At 39.9% G+C, this 12,602-nt stretch overlaps 1 protein-coding gene across 4 annotated transcripts in view; it reads right to left on the bottom strand.

Moving 5' to 3' along the window:
* Window positions 1-1,737: 1,737 nt before the first annotated feature.
* The window catches only part of tcp11l2 (t-complex 11, testis-specific-like 2), a 34,660-nt gene continuing 23,795 nt past the window's right edge, over window positions 1,738-12,602 (bottom strand). For 3 of the 4 annotated variants that reach the window (XM_068059038.1, XM_068059039.1, XM_068059040.1), the window contains exons 10-11: window positions 5,812-5,984; window positions 1,738-3,996 (exon numbers count right to left, since the gene is read on the bottom strand). In XM_068059038.1, coding sequence (XP_067915139.1) covers window positions 3,755-3,996; window positions 5,812-5,984 — 415 coding nt within the window. In that variant the 3' untranslated portion in view covers window positions 1,738-3,754. The other variant, XM_068059041.1, reaches the window with a different exon arrangement.

The following is a 12,602-nucleotide window of genomic DNA, read 5'->3' as shown; positions in this document are numbered from 1 at the left end:
TGTGGAGTTGAAGTTACAATCAGAGCAGCCATGATCTTGTTGAATGGTGGAGCAGGCTCAAAGGGCCAAGTGGCCTACTCCTGCTCCTAATTCATATGTTTTTTTTTAAAAGTTCATATGAACAGAGCTAGACTACAACACAAAAAGCTGGAAAAGCACAATGACAAACAATTTGAGGCTGTCCTACACTATACGTGCTCTCTTATTGATGCACAATCATGTGTCTTCCTGCTCTACTGCTAAAAATGATATTTTGAACAAGAGCAACTTCAGATTTAATATTTCCACCATTAGCATCTCAAGTGACCCAGAATCATGCACATCTAGTGTACATACATTGTCTCATTGTATGAGGAGATAGATTAGAAACATCAGCTCATGAAAGCTCTGCTGGTTATGGAGTCATCTTGTGGATTCTGGCCCCAACCAACATTAGCAGAAATTTGGACAGGGAGCTAGCTGATCAGTGTCAGCTGTGGCTCAGTTGGTAGCACTCTTGCCTCCAAGTCAGAAGATTATGGGTTTAAGTCCCCCACTGGGACTTGAACACAAAAACTACACTGATACTCCAATGCAGTACTAAGAGAGTGCTGCACTGTTGGAGGCACAGGGCTGAATTTTACACCGTCCCAGTAGGTCGGATTGTGGCGTGGGGAGTGGTGCAAAATTGAGCAGGAGGCTCACTGGTTGGGGGAGGGGGGGGCGGCAGGGGGGAGGGAAACAACCCGCTCACCCATGGCCTATCAAGGCCCTCAAGTAGTCACTTAAGGGCCCTCGCCCACCTCCATGGGTATTTTGCCTGTGGCAAGCAGGCCTGTTGGGGACATAAAAGGCTGCGCAGCAATAGCTGCCAGCCTTTCCTCGCGCCCAGGGGTTGGGGGGGCGGGGGGCCATGGCAATCGGGCACAGGGTGCCTGATTGAGGGCCGCCCCCACCTCCCAACCCACCCTGGGACCCAAGAAACCCCCCCTCCAGCCTCACCAGAGAACGACCGATCCCCTGGTGAGGCATGACCAACTTACCTGAAGTCCTGGCTCCATGGCATCGGCTGGACTGCAGTCCCAGCAGTGGCCACCGCTCCCGGTGGCACTGCTGGGACTCAGAGCTGCCAGCCTATTGATTGGAAAGTAGCTCACTGAGGCGGGACTGCCTCCCTCAAGCGGGTGGAAGTCCCGCCTCGGAACAATTAAAGCCCGGGGACCCGTAAAATGCAGGACATATCCCTGAGCTAGGAAGAAGCGGGTTTGCCACGGACTTTTACATCGGTGACGAATTCCCGTCCGCCTAAGGTAAAACCAGCCCACAGTCTTTCAAATGAAAAAAGTTAAACTGAGGCCCCATCTCCCCTCTGTTGGATGGATGTAAAAGATACTGTAGTGCTATTTTGAAGAGGAGCAGGGAAGTTATTCCCAGCATCCTGGCCACTATTTTCCCCTCAGTCAACATCGCAAATACATATTATCTGATCAGTATCGTATTGCTGTTTGTGGGACCTTGCTATGCATAAATTGGCAGCTGCATTTACTACATTACAACTGCACTTCATTGGCTGTAAAGTGGTTTGGAACGTCCTATGTTTATGAAAGCCACTATGGAAATGCAAGTCTATTTTTAAAGACGTGATACAGAAGTCATGAAATTCACAAGTTATCATGTTCTGTACCTTGCCTATATTTTGGAGATATTGGGAAAACTGCTTTCAAGATTATGAAATAAATATTAAAACACAGACTCCATTTATGATTTTATTAAATATAAAACTTCATACTTAGTTATAACCTCATTTTTATACAGTATCAGTTTTGCCATCAACTACGAAGAACTGAGGAGAGATTTGAAGCATAGCAAATAGAATGAGAGCACCATCTCTTTCCACGCAGTTTTGGATTTTTGTTCTCAATTTGACTGAGGTTTAACATCAGCTTTTTCCTCCACAGCTGTCCTTCAGATTGGTACTGAACAAGGCTTCCATTTCCAAATATCCATCTCACCTACTTAAATTAATATCAATGTCCAGGATTTTTGCTTCTACCTCAGCCTTGAATAAATGCCAGTAATGGATAAAGCTGTAGGGGTATTGGCCTCTTTTGAGTTGAGGTTTGGGGCAGGATAAACAAAGCACAATTGCAGCCTTTTCTACTGTTTATTTTACACAACAATAACATGACTCGCTTTTATTAAGTTAAGGGTTAGTCTTAAGTTCCATTCAGTCCAAGAAATAAAGGGGTAGATTTAGGTTAATGTTTGGACAGAATAGAGAAGAAAAATGGGTGGATGTAATTGAATGCCCTTAATGGAATTCATCTTAATTTCCTTCCAATTAAGTTGCTCCAGTATAACCATGCAATCATGCAGTCTGATTTTCTTCTCTGCACGCTATCAAGCTGATGCTGAATTACCAGCCAGTAAAGATGAAAATCCATCCCATACTGTAAATGTGAATATTAAATTGAGTTGCTTTTTTAAAAAGCTTTGAATGATTTTAAACTGTATATTACATGAATCTTCTACCCACTACTGAAAACTTAAAGACCACAGATAAATCAAGTACAGGGGGTGGTGAAGAACGCTCTTCTTGCTTTGGTCAGGAAAGTTACTCAAGAAAAGCCACAGATGAACAACAGCCAATGTTACTCACGTTCAGTTCATAACAAAAAGTACTTCAGTACCTAAAATTTACAAGTTATTGGCTACAAACCTGCTACTGTAAAATGAAAAAGTATATTTTTGATTTTAAAAAAGACTGCTCATGTCAGTTAACAGTAAACTTAGCACCAGTTTGACAGTCAGCAGTCTGCAACATAAATGACAAGATTAACAAATACAGTCGTGCAACACTGTTCCAACCAGCTCAGGTCTCATGTTAAGCAAATCAAAAAAACATGCACAAATCAGTCTCCTGCAATGAAGAAAATGCATCAATTACAACAAAGGTGTGGCACCAACTACATGTTGTAGTTTGACATTACAAATCCTGTTCCAAGCAAGTGGAACTATAAACAACATTTACAGAATAAAAGTTTACGCAACAAACCCAAACTAGATACATAGGAAAAATGCATGTAAAGAATACAACAAACAATTAGTGCTACTTTTTAAAATAATTTTATGTTGAAGCTACTTTCAAGTTTTTACTGATCATAAATGTTTGTAAAACCTATGGACTGCTCCTGAAGCACCATTAAACCCCAAATACAGAAAAGTGAAAAGCAAAATGTTAAATTGAGGGCCAATGAATAAATGCAGTTTGTACAATGAGGAGTTGCTGCTGATATATTAACTACCTCAACCAATCTGAAACAGATTTCACTGGATTCTTTCTTCAGTCATTAAACCAAACTGCTAATTTTCAGTCTTTGACATCATATATAAAAGTATTAATTTACTTTAAAAACAGAAATGTTTTGATTCTCACTTAATAGAAAAATACTAAGCAATTTTATAATCCTGTTAAAATTTATTTTTAAAATCAGGGCACAAGTTAAAAGTGACGGCCAATTTAAAAAAAAATTGAGTAAGGCCGCAATTATCTAGTACAAATACAATGTATAAATTTATTTTCAAATGATATTAAATAAGTTTTATGATATAATTGGGTGGCTTTGCAAAAGCGCAGTAAATGTTATATATTTGCAATTATCCAAATGCATTTAAGTGATAAGCAGACTATTCCACACAGTCAACATACAAAGATGCAATACAAAAAACACTACAAACCAGAATATGCGTGCTCCCTTTTATTAACCTTCTCCACTCAAGGAGAATGTGATGCTGTGGTACCTGCCAATGCTAGATTATTGAACAGCAGTTTTCGCAAAATGCCAGAGTAAAATGGCCCATACACCTGTATGTTGTATTTAATAATACTGACATACTGGGATCCGATCTCCTCCAGTTCAGCTTGAATGGGTGCAAGACCTCCTGGAACAACTGAAACAGTCTTTGGCAGATTTGGTACGCTGAGCAAGTTTCTTACATACTGTTCAATCCGGTTATCTGAAAATTAATTAAGGCATTCATCTTAAATATCAAAGGAGCACAGAAAGTTGGATCATATTTAAAGTCATGATTGGGCCATAATTTCCACCCACTGACCATGAATGGATTAAAATCAAGCCCAATAGCCACTGTGCAAAATGTGCAAGTTTACACAATTCTAGATTAGGTATAGTTACACTTAAAAAATTACAAAGTCCTTATGCCAGCCCACAATTTTGCCTCACACCCTATTCATTCTAAATGGACAGGAATATTATAGGCTGGTGAACACACAAGTAGGAAACCCTGTCAAAAGTCTAAATGCAGATCCAAATTTTGCTTACCTTCCCTCAATCGCTCCAGGATCTTCTCCACTTTTCCCATTATCCAAGTCAAGCATATTCTTTAAAAACGTACTGTTCTATTTACATAACTGCATACAAAGTCAAAAATCTAGAAGGCTTAAATAGTTATCACTCCCTACTCCCCTTCATTTTTGATGGGCACCTGCCTGCTGCTCTAGTTATTTTTCTGAAATATAGATGCAATTTCCAAGTAACAGCCCCGACAACCAATTTTTTCTGCAGCACCTGTGGAAGAGTCTGTCACTCTAGTATTGGCCTTTATAGCCACTCCAGGCGCTGCTCCACAAACCACTGACCACCTCTAGGCGCTTACCCATTGTCTCCCGAGACAAGGAGGCCAAAGAAGAGAAGAGATGGAATTTCCAAGTCTAAGTTTTTACCCATGCTACCTAATTTCTAATAGTGTAAATTGACATTGAATAGCAAGGTTTTGATTCATGGAGGTACTGCAGTTGATCCCCTGTAATGCACTGCAAAAGTTTGGCTATTGCAAATAGTCCCCAAGTTTTGGCACCCTGCCAGGAGGTTAGACACTCGTGAGATTCTCAACATCTACAACTGCTGGATTCAGAGAAGTGAATCAATTAGAATTTTTGTAAATTCCTAGCTGAGGGTCGAACTTTGTACTGTCCCCACCATTTACACCTTCCCCACTTACCACAGGTAACCACCTATGATCGGAAAATTTATTTCCCCAACATTAATTTTGGGCAGTTGAAGCCACTGCTCGCACCTTGCTAAAGTGTGATTAACTGTCATTTGTCATCTAAGTCCTTTCAGGCAAGTGATAAGGTTAAGGGGAGATATAATGGAGGTGTTCAAAATCATGAAGGATTTTGACAGATTAAATGTGGAGAAACTGTTTCCAGTGACAGAAGGGTTAGTAACCAGAGGGCGCAGCTTTAAGATAATTGGCAAAAGAATCACAGGGTAGATGTGGAATTGTTGTGCTCTGGTATGCACTACCTGAAAGGGTAGTGGAAGCAGATTCAATAATAGTTTTCAAAAGGGAATTAGATAAATGCTTGAAGGGGAAAAATTTGCAGGGCTATGGGAAAACAGCAGGGGAGTGGAACTAATTAGATAGCTCTTTCAAAGAGTCAGCAGAGGCATGGGCCAAATGGCCACCTTCTGTGCTGTAACATTCTACATCACTAAGAGATACTTCCTGATTGGTACTGCAGAGAATCACATCTGTGAGAAAGAGAGATGAGGTGGAGATCTGAACTCAAATACCAGAGCTGACATTATCCAAATAACAATGGATTAAGTTCAATTTTGTTTTTAAAAAGTCAAAAGTCTGCTTGAAATTGATCTTTCCCGATCACAAAAATGTGTTTTGTTATTATAACTACTTTCATACTTTCACTAAATGGGAAATAAAAAGTTCCAGTAAAATCTTTTTATACCATATAATTAAGACAGAAAATTTAACAAACACATAAGCAAAGCTAATTTTTGTACTTACTGATCAGGATACGGACGGGGTTGCTCTCTTGCTCAATGCTGCAGATTTGTCCTGTGAGGTTTGCTTGGTTTTCATTATTAAGCACAGGGTAACCCCGTTCAGTCAAGGATTGGTTTATTTCAGAACAAACCTTTACACCTATGGTGTTGAGTGTTTCTTGAAGATTGAAATTTCTTCACCGTATAACCAATAAAAGAGAGAGAGAATAATCAGATTAGTGGTTGGTATGCTGGCTATCAAAATTGTGATGGAGTCCATGTGTGCAGACTACTACCTGAGCAGCTGACCAATTGAATGTACTGCCAGGTGCACTGACTTTGGATTCAAAGCTTGCATTTTTTCTGAGACAGTCCTTTACTGGAAAAGGAAACTGAAAGCTTCAAAGTTCTGGGGAAGGCAAAACTGGTTAAGACCAGTTAAAACAAACAGTCATATGATCAGAGGTGTGACCAGAGACTTGTAACTGGAGCTCAGATTTCAGTTTACAAGATTACAAATTGCAGAGATTTGAAGAAAACAGCAAGCTGTTGTTTTTAAAAAGACGGGCTGCTGTGATTGGAATTGATTCTGGGGGCTGGCCCTTGGCAAATACGAGTTGTGCAGTTATTTTCAGTGATTGAAAGAGTTACTTTAGGCAACACTGGTGCAGCTACACCATCAAGACTGTTGTGAGCAAAACTACAGAAGTTCTGGAAGGGTGCACAGTTTTGGTGGAGACTGTATCGGTGGAGTTCAGGATTGCAGGGTAACTATTGAATGGAAATCAGTGTTTGCATCTAGGAAGACTGGATCTGGAGATCTACTTGAAAAGTTCAAATATCTGAAGGACTTTGTGGCTGTAAATGGTGCTATCTTTGCTAAGAGAACTGCCGAAAAAGACTCATGAAATCCATCTTTATTGCACCTGATAATTAACAAGCAATCTCATCAACCATGATTTAACTGTTAGTTCATGTTTAATTTTTGTTGATTTTGGTTTGAGTGTTAAAGTAACATTTGTAAAAGTGAAATCTTGTCCATTTGGGGTTTTGTTTCTAAATTGGGGTCAATCAGTGGATTGGGGTCTTTTGGTTTGTGATCTCCATGGGGATCACAACAAAATGAACCAATTGATCTCCTGTGGTGTTCCATACAGCAAACCAGACTAAAATGGTGTCTTCAGGTGAAGCAGATTTAACATGCATAAAATAATTGAAGCAGAGCAAGCAAATGTAATTCATTTTAAACTAATGCATTTGGTTCTTATTTTTGTGTAATGCTTTGATTCTTTAAACTTAGCAAACTAAGCAAAACTTACAGCAATTTAGAAAGCAAATCTAAAAAGCTGGTTGAAGCATAGAAGTTTCATGTTATACAGGCTGAAGAGATGAGAGTTGCAAAAAACTGAGTGCTACCAAGTTACCACTTGCAGGAGGGTGTAATTATACATGAAAGATCTACATAGGCAGTTCCCATTAGAAGTAGGGATACAATTTATAAATTGGGAAAAAGGTGACACAAGTAGTGTGGTCCATGTAGTCTACATGGACTTCAGTAAGGCTTTTAATATGGTCCCGCATGGGAGATTGGTTAAAAAGGTAAGAGCCCATTGAATCAAGCACAGGTAGAAAAGGTGGTTAGGAAGGCATATGGGATACCTGCCTTTATTAGCCGAGGCATAGAATATAACAGCAGGGAGGATATGATGGAGCTGTGTAAAACGCTAGTTAGGCCACAGCTGGAGTACTGTGTACAGTCCTGGGCACCACACTATAGGAATTGGATCCAAAGTTGGCTTAGTGGCAGGAGGCAGAGGGTGATGGTAGAGGGTTGTTTTTGCGAGTGGAAGCTTGTGACCAGTGGTGTACCACAGGGATCGGTGCTGGGACCCTTGCTGTTTGTAGTGTACATTAATGATTTAGATGTGAATATAGGAAGTATGATCAGTAAATTCGCAGATGACACGAAAATTGGTGGTGTCTTAAATAGTGAGGAGGAAAGTCTTAGGTTACAGGACGAGTAAAATGGGCAGAGCAGTGGCAAATGGAATTTAATCCTGAGACGTGTGAGGTGATGCATTTTGGGAGGACTAACAAGGTAAGGGAGTATACAATGGATGGTAGGACCCCAGGAAGTACAGAGGGTCAGAGGGACCTTGGTGCACTTGTCCATAGATCACTAAAGGCAGCAGCACAGGTAGCTAAGGTGGTTAGGAACGCATATGGATACTTGCCTTTATTAGCCGAGGCATAAAATATAAGAGCAGGGAGCTTATGATGGAGCTGTATAAAACGCTGGTTAGGCCACAGCTGGAGTACTGTGTACAGTTCTGGGCACCACACAACAGGAAGGATGTGATTGTACTGGAGAGGGTGCAGAGGAGATTCATCAGGATGTTGGCTGGGCTGGAGCATTTCAGATATGAAGAGAGACTGAAAAGGCTCCAGTTGTTTTCCTTAGAGCACAGAAAGCTGAAGGGGGACATGATTGAGGTATACAAAATTATGAGGGGCATTGATAGGTTAGCTAGGAAGAAACTTTTTCCCTTAGCAGAGGGGTCAATAACCAGGGGGCATAGATTTAAGGTAAGGGGCAGGAGATTTAGAGGGGATTTGAGGAAAATATTTTTCACTCGGAGGATGGTTGGAATCTGGAATGCACTGCCTGAAGAGGTGGTAGAGGCAAGAACCCTCACAACATTTAACAAGTATTTAGATGAGCACTTGAAACGCCATAGCATACAAGACTACGGGCCAAGTGTTGGAAAATGGGATTAGAATAGATAGGTGCATGATGGCCAGCATAGACATGATGGGCTGAAGGGCCTGTTTCTGTGCTGCATAATTCTATGACTAATAAAAAAAAGTTTTGTAGACAGGTCTACCAGATGCAAGAATTTTAATATGTTGTAAATGGTTTATTGTAACTGAAGAAACCAATGTGTGTTGATTGTAAACAGACAGAATCTTGTTTATTCTGCTACTCCTGCCCAGAAGAAAGCTGTGTGCACAAATCCTTAAGTGCAGAAATACAGTGCCTTCCAGTATTTAAAGTTTTAAAGTGTGTTATAAAAGAAAAGATCCATAGGAAGCCCAACGGACCCCTTTTTAAACCAGATTCAACCTCACATGCTATGTGCTGTCATACCCAAGTACCCTTCCCTGGAGAGTCTCCCACCAATGCAGTCTAGACTCAGGTTAGGCCTCAACTCCACTACGACAGTACAAATGCACCACCTGTTACCAAATTCAACACGTCTTCACCCACAGGATTGTAAAGGAAATAATACATACTGGACTTAATCTTGCAAAACAAGGTCTCATTTTTACAAAAAAAATGTTCAAATCTGTGTCAAATGTTGCATTTCAATTTACTTCAGTGTTACGACCAGGTGAGAAAGGTGTCTAGGGATCTGTTACTATCTTCACCTGGTCTTATTGTAACAGGGTTTAATTTTAACCACAGTGTGTTTTGAGCTCCCCTTTGTGCATTCTTGTTCACAGCTTTCCAATTATAAGGTAAAGAAATGAGCACAAAATAGGCTTTCTTTGGTTTAAAGAAGTAAAGTGAAATTTATTAACTTACTTAAACTTTAGTACGGTTCACGCCTATGGATATACTTCGCGCTCACGCTAGCATGCACAAGCGATATACACATGCAGTTAGGGACAGAAAACAGAAGAAAAGATAAAGTGGAACAGTATGAGGCAATATCTTGTTACTGTGTTTCGAGCTCGCTGTCGTTCTTGATTGAAGATATGGTCTTACGTTTCATTGGGGGCCTAGTATTCTTCTTAAACCTTGTTCACGTAGAAGACTTTTCTCTCTCAGTTTCACATGTTTTCACAAGATTCAGTTCCGTGGGAATGAGATGGGAGCAGGCAGACAGGAAAGGCTGCAATTCTTGCTTCAGTTCCAGGAGCACATGGCGTTCTGATCTATTTTCCTGTTGGAAGTTCAAATTTCAACAGCCAGCTAGTCATGTGACTAAAACTAGTCTGACCACTTCTACTGTGTGTTGGGGAAGCAATGGCTGGGTTCCTTTTGTTCCAACACTGCTAGTTACTATGCAAAAATGTCTTTCCAGTCAGGGGCTTGCGATTTTAAGTTTTAATGTTCATGTGGCAAAATAATGTGTGCCTCAGTTTTGGCAGGTGAATCATAGTGAATGTTTTATGCTGGATACAAGGACAAATGGCATTTTTTGTTCAACATTTCATAATGTTAAAAAATTATTTAAAAAGAAAAATCAGATTGGATAATTTCCTAACAGCTTGATGATGCAGCTTGTTGTGACAACATATTGTGACACAGAAGCTTCCTAGCCACTGTTGTGCACCTCCCACCTGCCAACTCAAAAGCAGATTCAGTTGAGACCTGAAAGCATGTACCACCCTGGAAGATGAGAGGAAAGTCAAATTTCTGTCTTTTTTTTTTTTTAATTTTCAAAGCCAATGTTTGCATCAATTTTTTTTTAAAACACACTACTTTGAGAGATCTGGAATGCAGTACCTGAAAGGGCAGTGGAAGCAGATTTAATAGTAACATTCAAAAAGAGAATTGGATAAATACTTTAAGGGAAAAAAAATTACAGGGCAATAGGGAAAAGACAGGGAAGTGGGATTAATTGACATCGGCACAAAGAGGCATGACCTCTTTTTGTGCAGTATTATTCTACGATTCTGTGATTTGTTCCTTTGACTGTTATTCAGCAAATCAAGTTTACGCTATTTGCATTCAGATCTTAAGGTTGGAAACTGACTGCAAATTATTAAAAATGACAGGCAATATTAGGGTAAAAAGAAAAAAAAAAAACTTGCATTTACATAGCGCCGTTCACAATGCCAGAACATCCCGAAGCATTTTACAGCCAATGAAATACTTTTTGAGCTGTAGTCACAGTTGTAATGTAGGAATCGCAGCAGCCAATTTGTGCAGAGCAGGATCCCACAAAGAGCAATACGATAATGACCAGATAATCTGTTGTTAGTGTTGTTGGTTGAGGCATAAATATTGGTCAGGACACTGGGAATAACTCCCCTGATCTTCTTCAAAATACTGCCACGTTGACCTGAGAGGTGTCAGACGGGACCTCAGCTTAATGCCCATCCCAAAGTTGGCAACTTCTGACAGTGCAGCACTCCCTCAGTACCGCACAACAGTGTTACCCTGGATTTTTGTGCCAAAGTCTCTGCAATGGGACTTGAACTCACAACCTTCCGACTCCAAGGTGAGCACAACCAACTGAGCCACAGCTGACACATTCTTCATGTCCATGGTCAGCGATTCCTTTGAAGTTATTAAAAATTATACAGAGACACAAATTACACACAAATAAAAAAAACTGCATCAGAAAAGCTTGAAGAATTTAACAGAGTTTTCAGCACTCTAAAGATGGCTAAACTGGATTACTTTTGTTTAAAGCACAGGGCTACTTACTTGACCTGAATAGCATTATTTGAACACACATTGTGATCATGGAATTTCAGTGACCTAACAGGTTGCTCACAATTGCAAGTGCAGTTGCTCCTCTCAGCTTTCAAAAAAAATTCATTGCTTTCAATCCTTTGGTATCTTTTCATCTGAGAGCCTACAATGATATATCACCTTAGGGACCATCAGGCAAGCTCAATGTACTACAGATAACCAGAGACATGCAATTTCAGCAGGCCAGTGGAAGCTGGAATCCCAAATTATTAGCCCCACAAACATGGGACATAGAAGTCGATTATCATGCTTTCAATGCAACCTTAGCTGAGATTAACTAATTTAAACAGACTAGAGATTGTACCTGGGACCATTCGGTTCTCTGTGGCTCAATAATCATATGATGCATTGAACCTACTGAGCCACTGAAACACTTGTGAATGATTGTTATAAGATGTATTTTAATATATCCAAAAGATACATAAATTTAGAACAATGCTTTATTTGAGAAACCATTTATAAGCAAATGCGCCATGATACACTGCATTGCCATTTTTTCTGAGGTTTAATTTTAAAAGTATGGAAGTTATGATAAACCTTTATAAATCAAAGGCTAGGCCTGAAGTAGCGTATTGTGTCCAATTCTGGCCACCGCATCCTTTAGGAAGGATGTCGTGGCCTTGGAGCGGCTGCAGAGGAGATTTACCAGAATGGTACCAGGGATGAGGGACTTCAGTTATGTGGAGAGACTGGAGAAACTGTTCTCCTTGGAGGAGAGAATATTAAGAGATTTAAAAGAAACATTAGAAATTGAGGGATTTTGATAGAATAGATAAGGGGAAACTGTCCACTGACAGGTGGGTTGGTAACCAAAGGACATAAATTGGATAACTGGCAAAAAAAAAAATCTAGGGGGAAATTAGAATATATAAAAACAGAAAATTGTTAATTGTTATGATCCAAGATGCATTACCTGAAGAAGCAGTGGAAACAGGTTCAATGGTAACATTTAAAATGGAATTAGAAAAATACTTGAAAAGGAGAAATTTACACAGCGATGGGAAAAGAGAAGGGGAATGGGACTAAATAGATAACTTTTTCAAAGAGTATGATGAGTTGAATGGCATGTTTCTGTGCTGTATGATTCGATGAAATTGAAAACGTACCATCAGCCTGTGGAATACAATATTTAGTAAAGGGATAGTCCAGTTTCATAACATATTCAGCTTATTCAGATCCTGCACATGAATCGTGTTTTCCTCATAGGCAGTGATGTGATTTTATACTAAACTGCCTCACCCCAGCCCAGATTTCTTACATCCGGGATTTTAAAAAAAAATCAGGAAACTGAAAATCTGAATACTGTCGGTACCCATCTCAATACT

This window comes from Heterodontus francisci, chromosome 27 (genome assembly GCF_036365525.1).
Source record: "Heterodontus francisci isolate sHetFra1 chromosome 27, sHetFra1.hap1, whole genome shotgun sequence".
In the NCBI taxonomy this organism is placed as follows: Eukaryota; Metazoa; Chordata; class Chondrichthyes; order Heterodontiformes; family Heterodontidae; genus Heterodontus; species Heterodontus francisci.
This window is presented reverse-complemented; position numbering and strand designations above follow the sequence as displayed.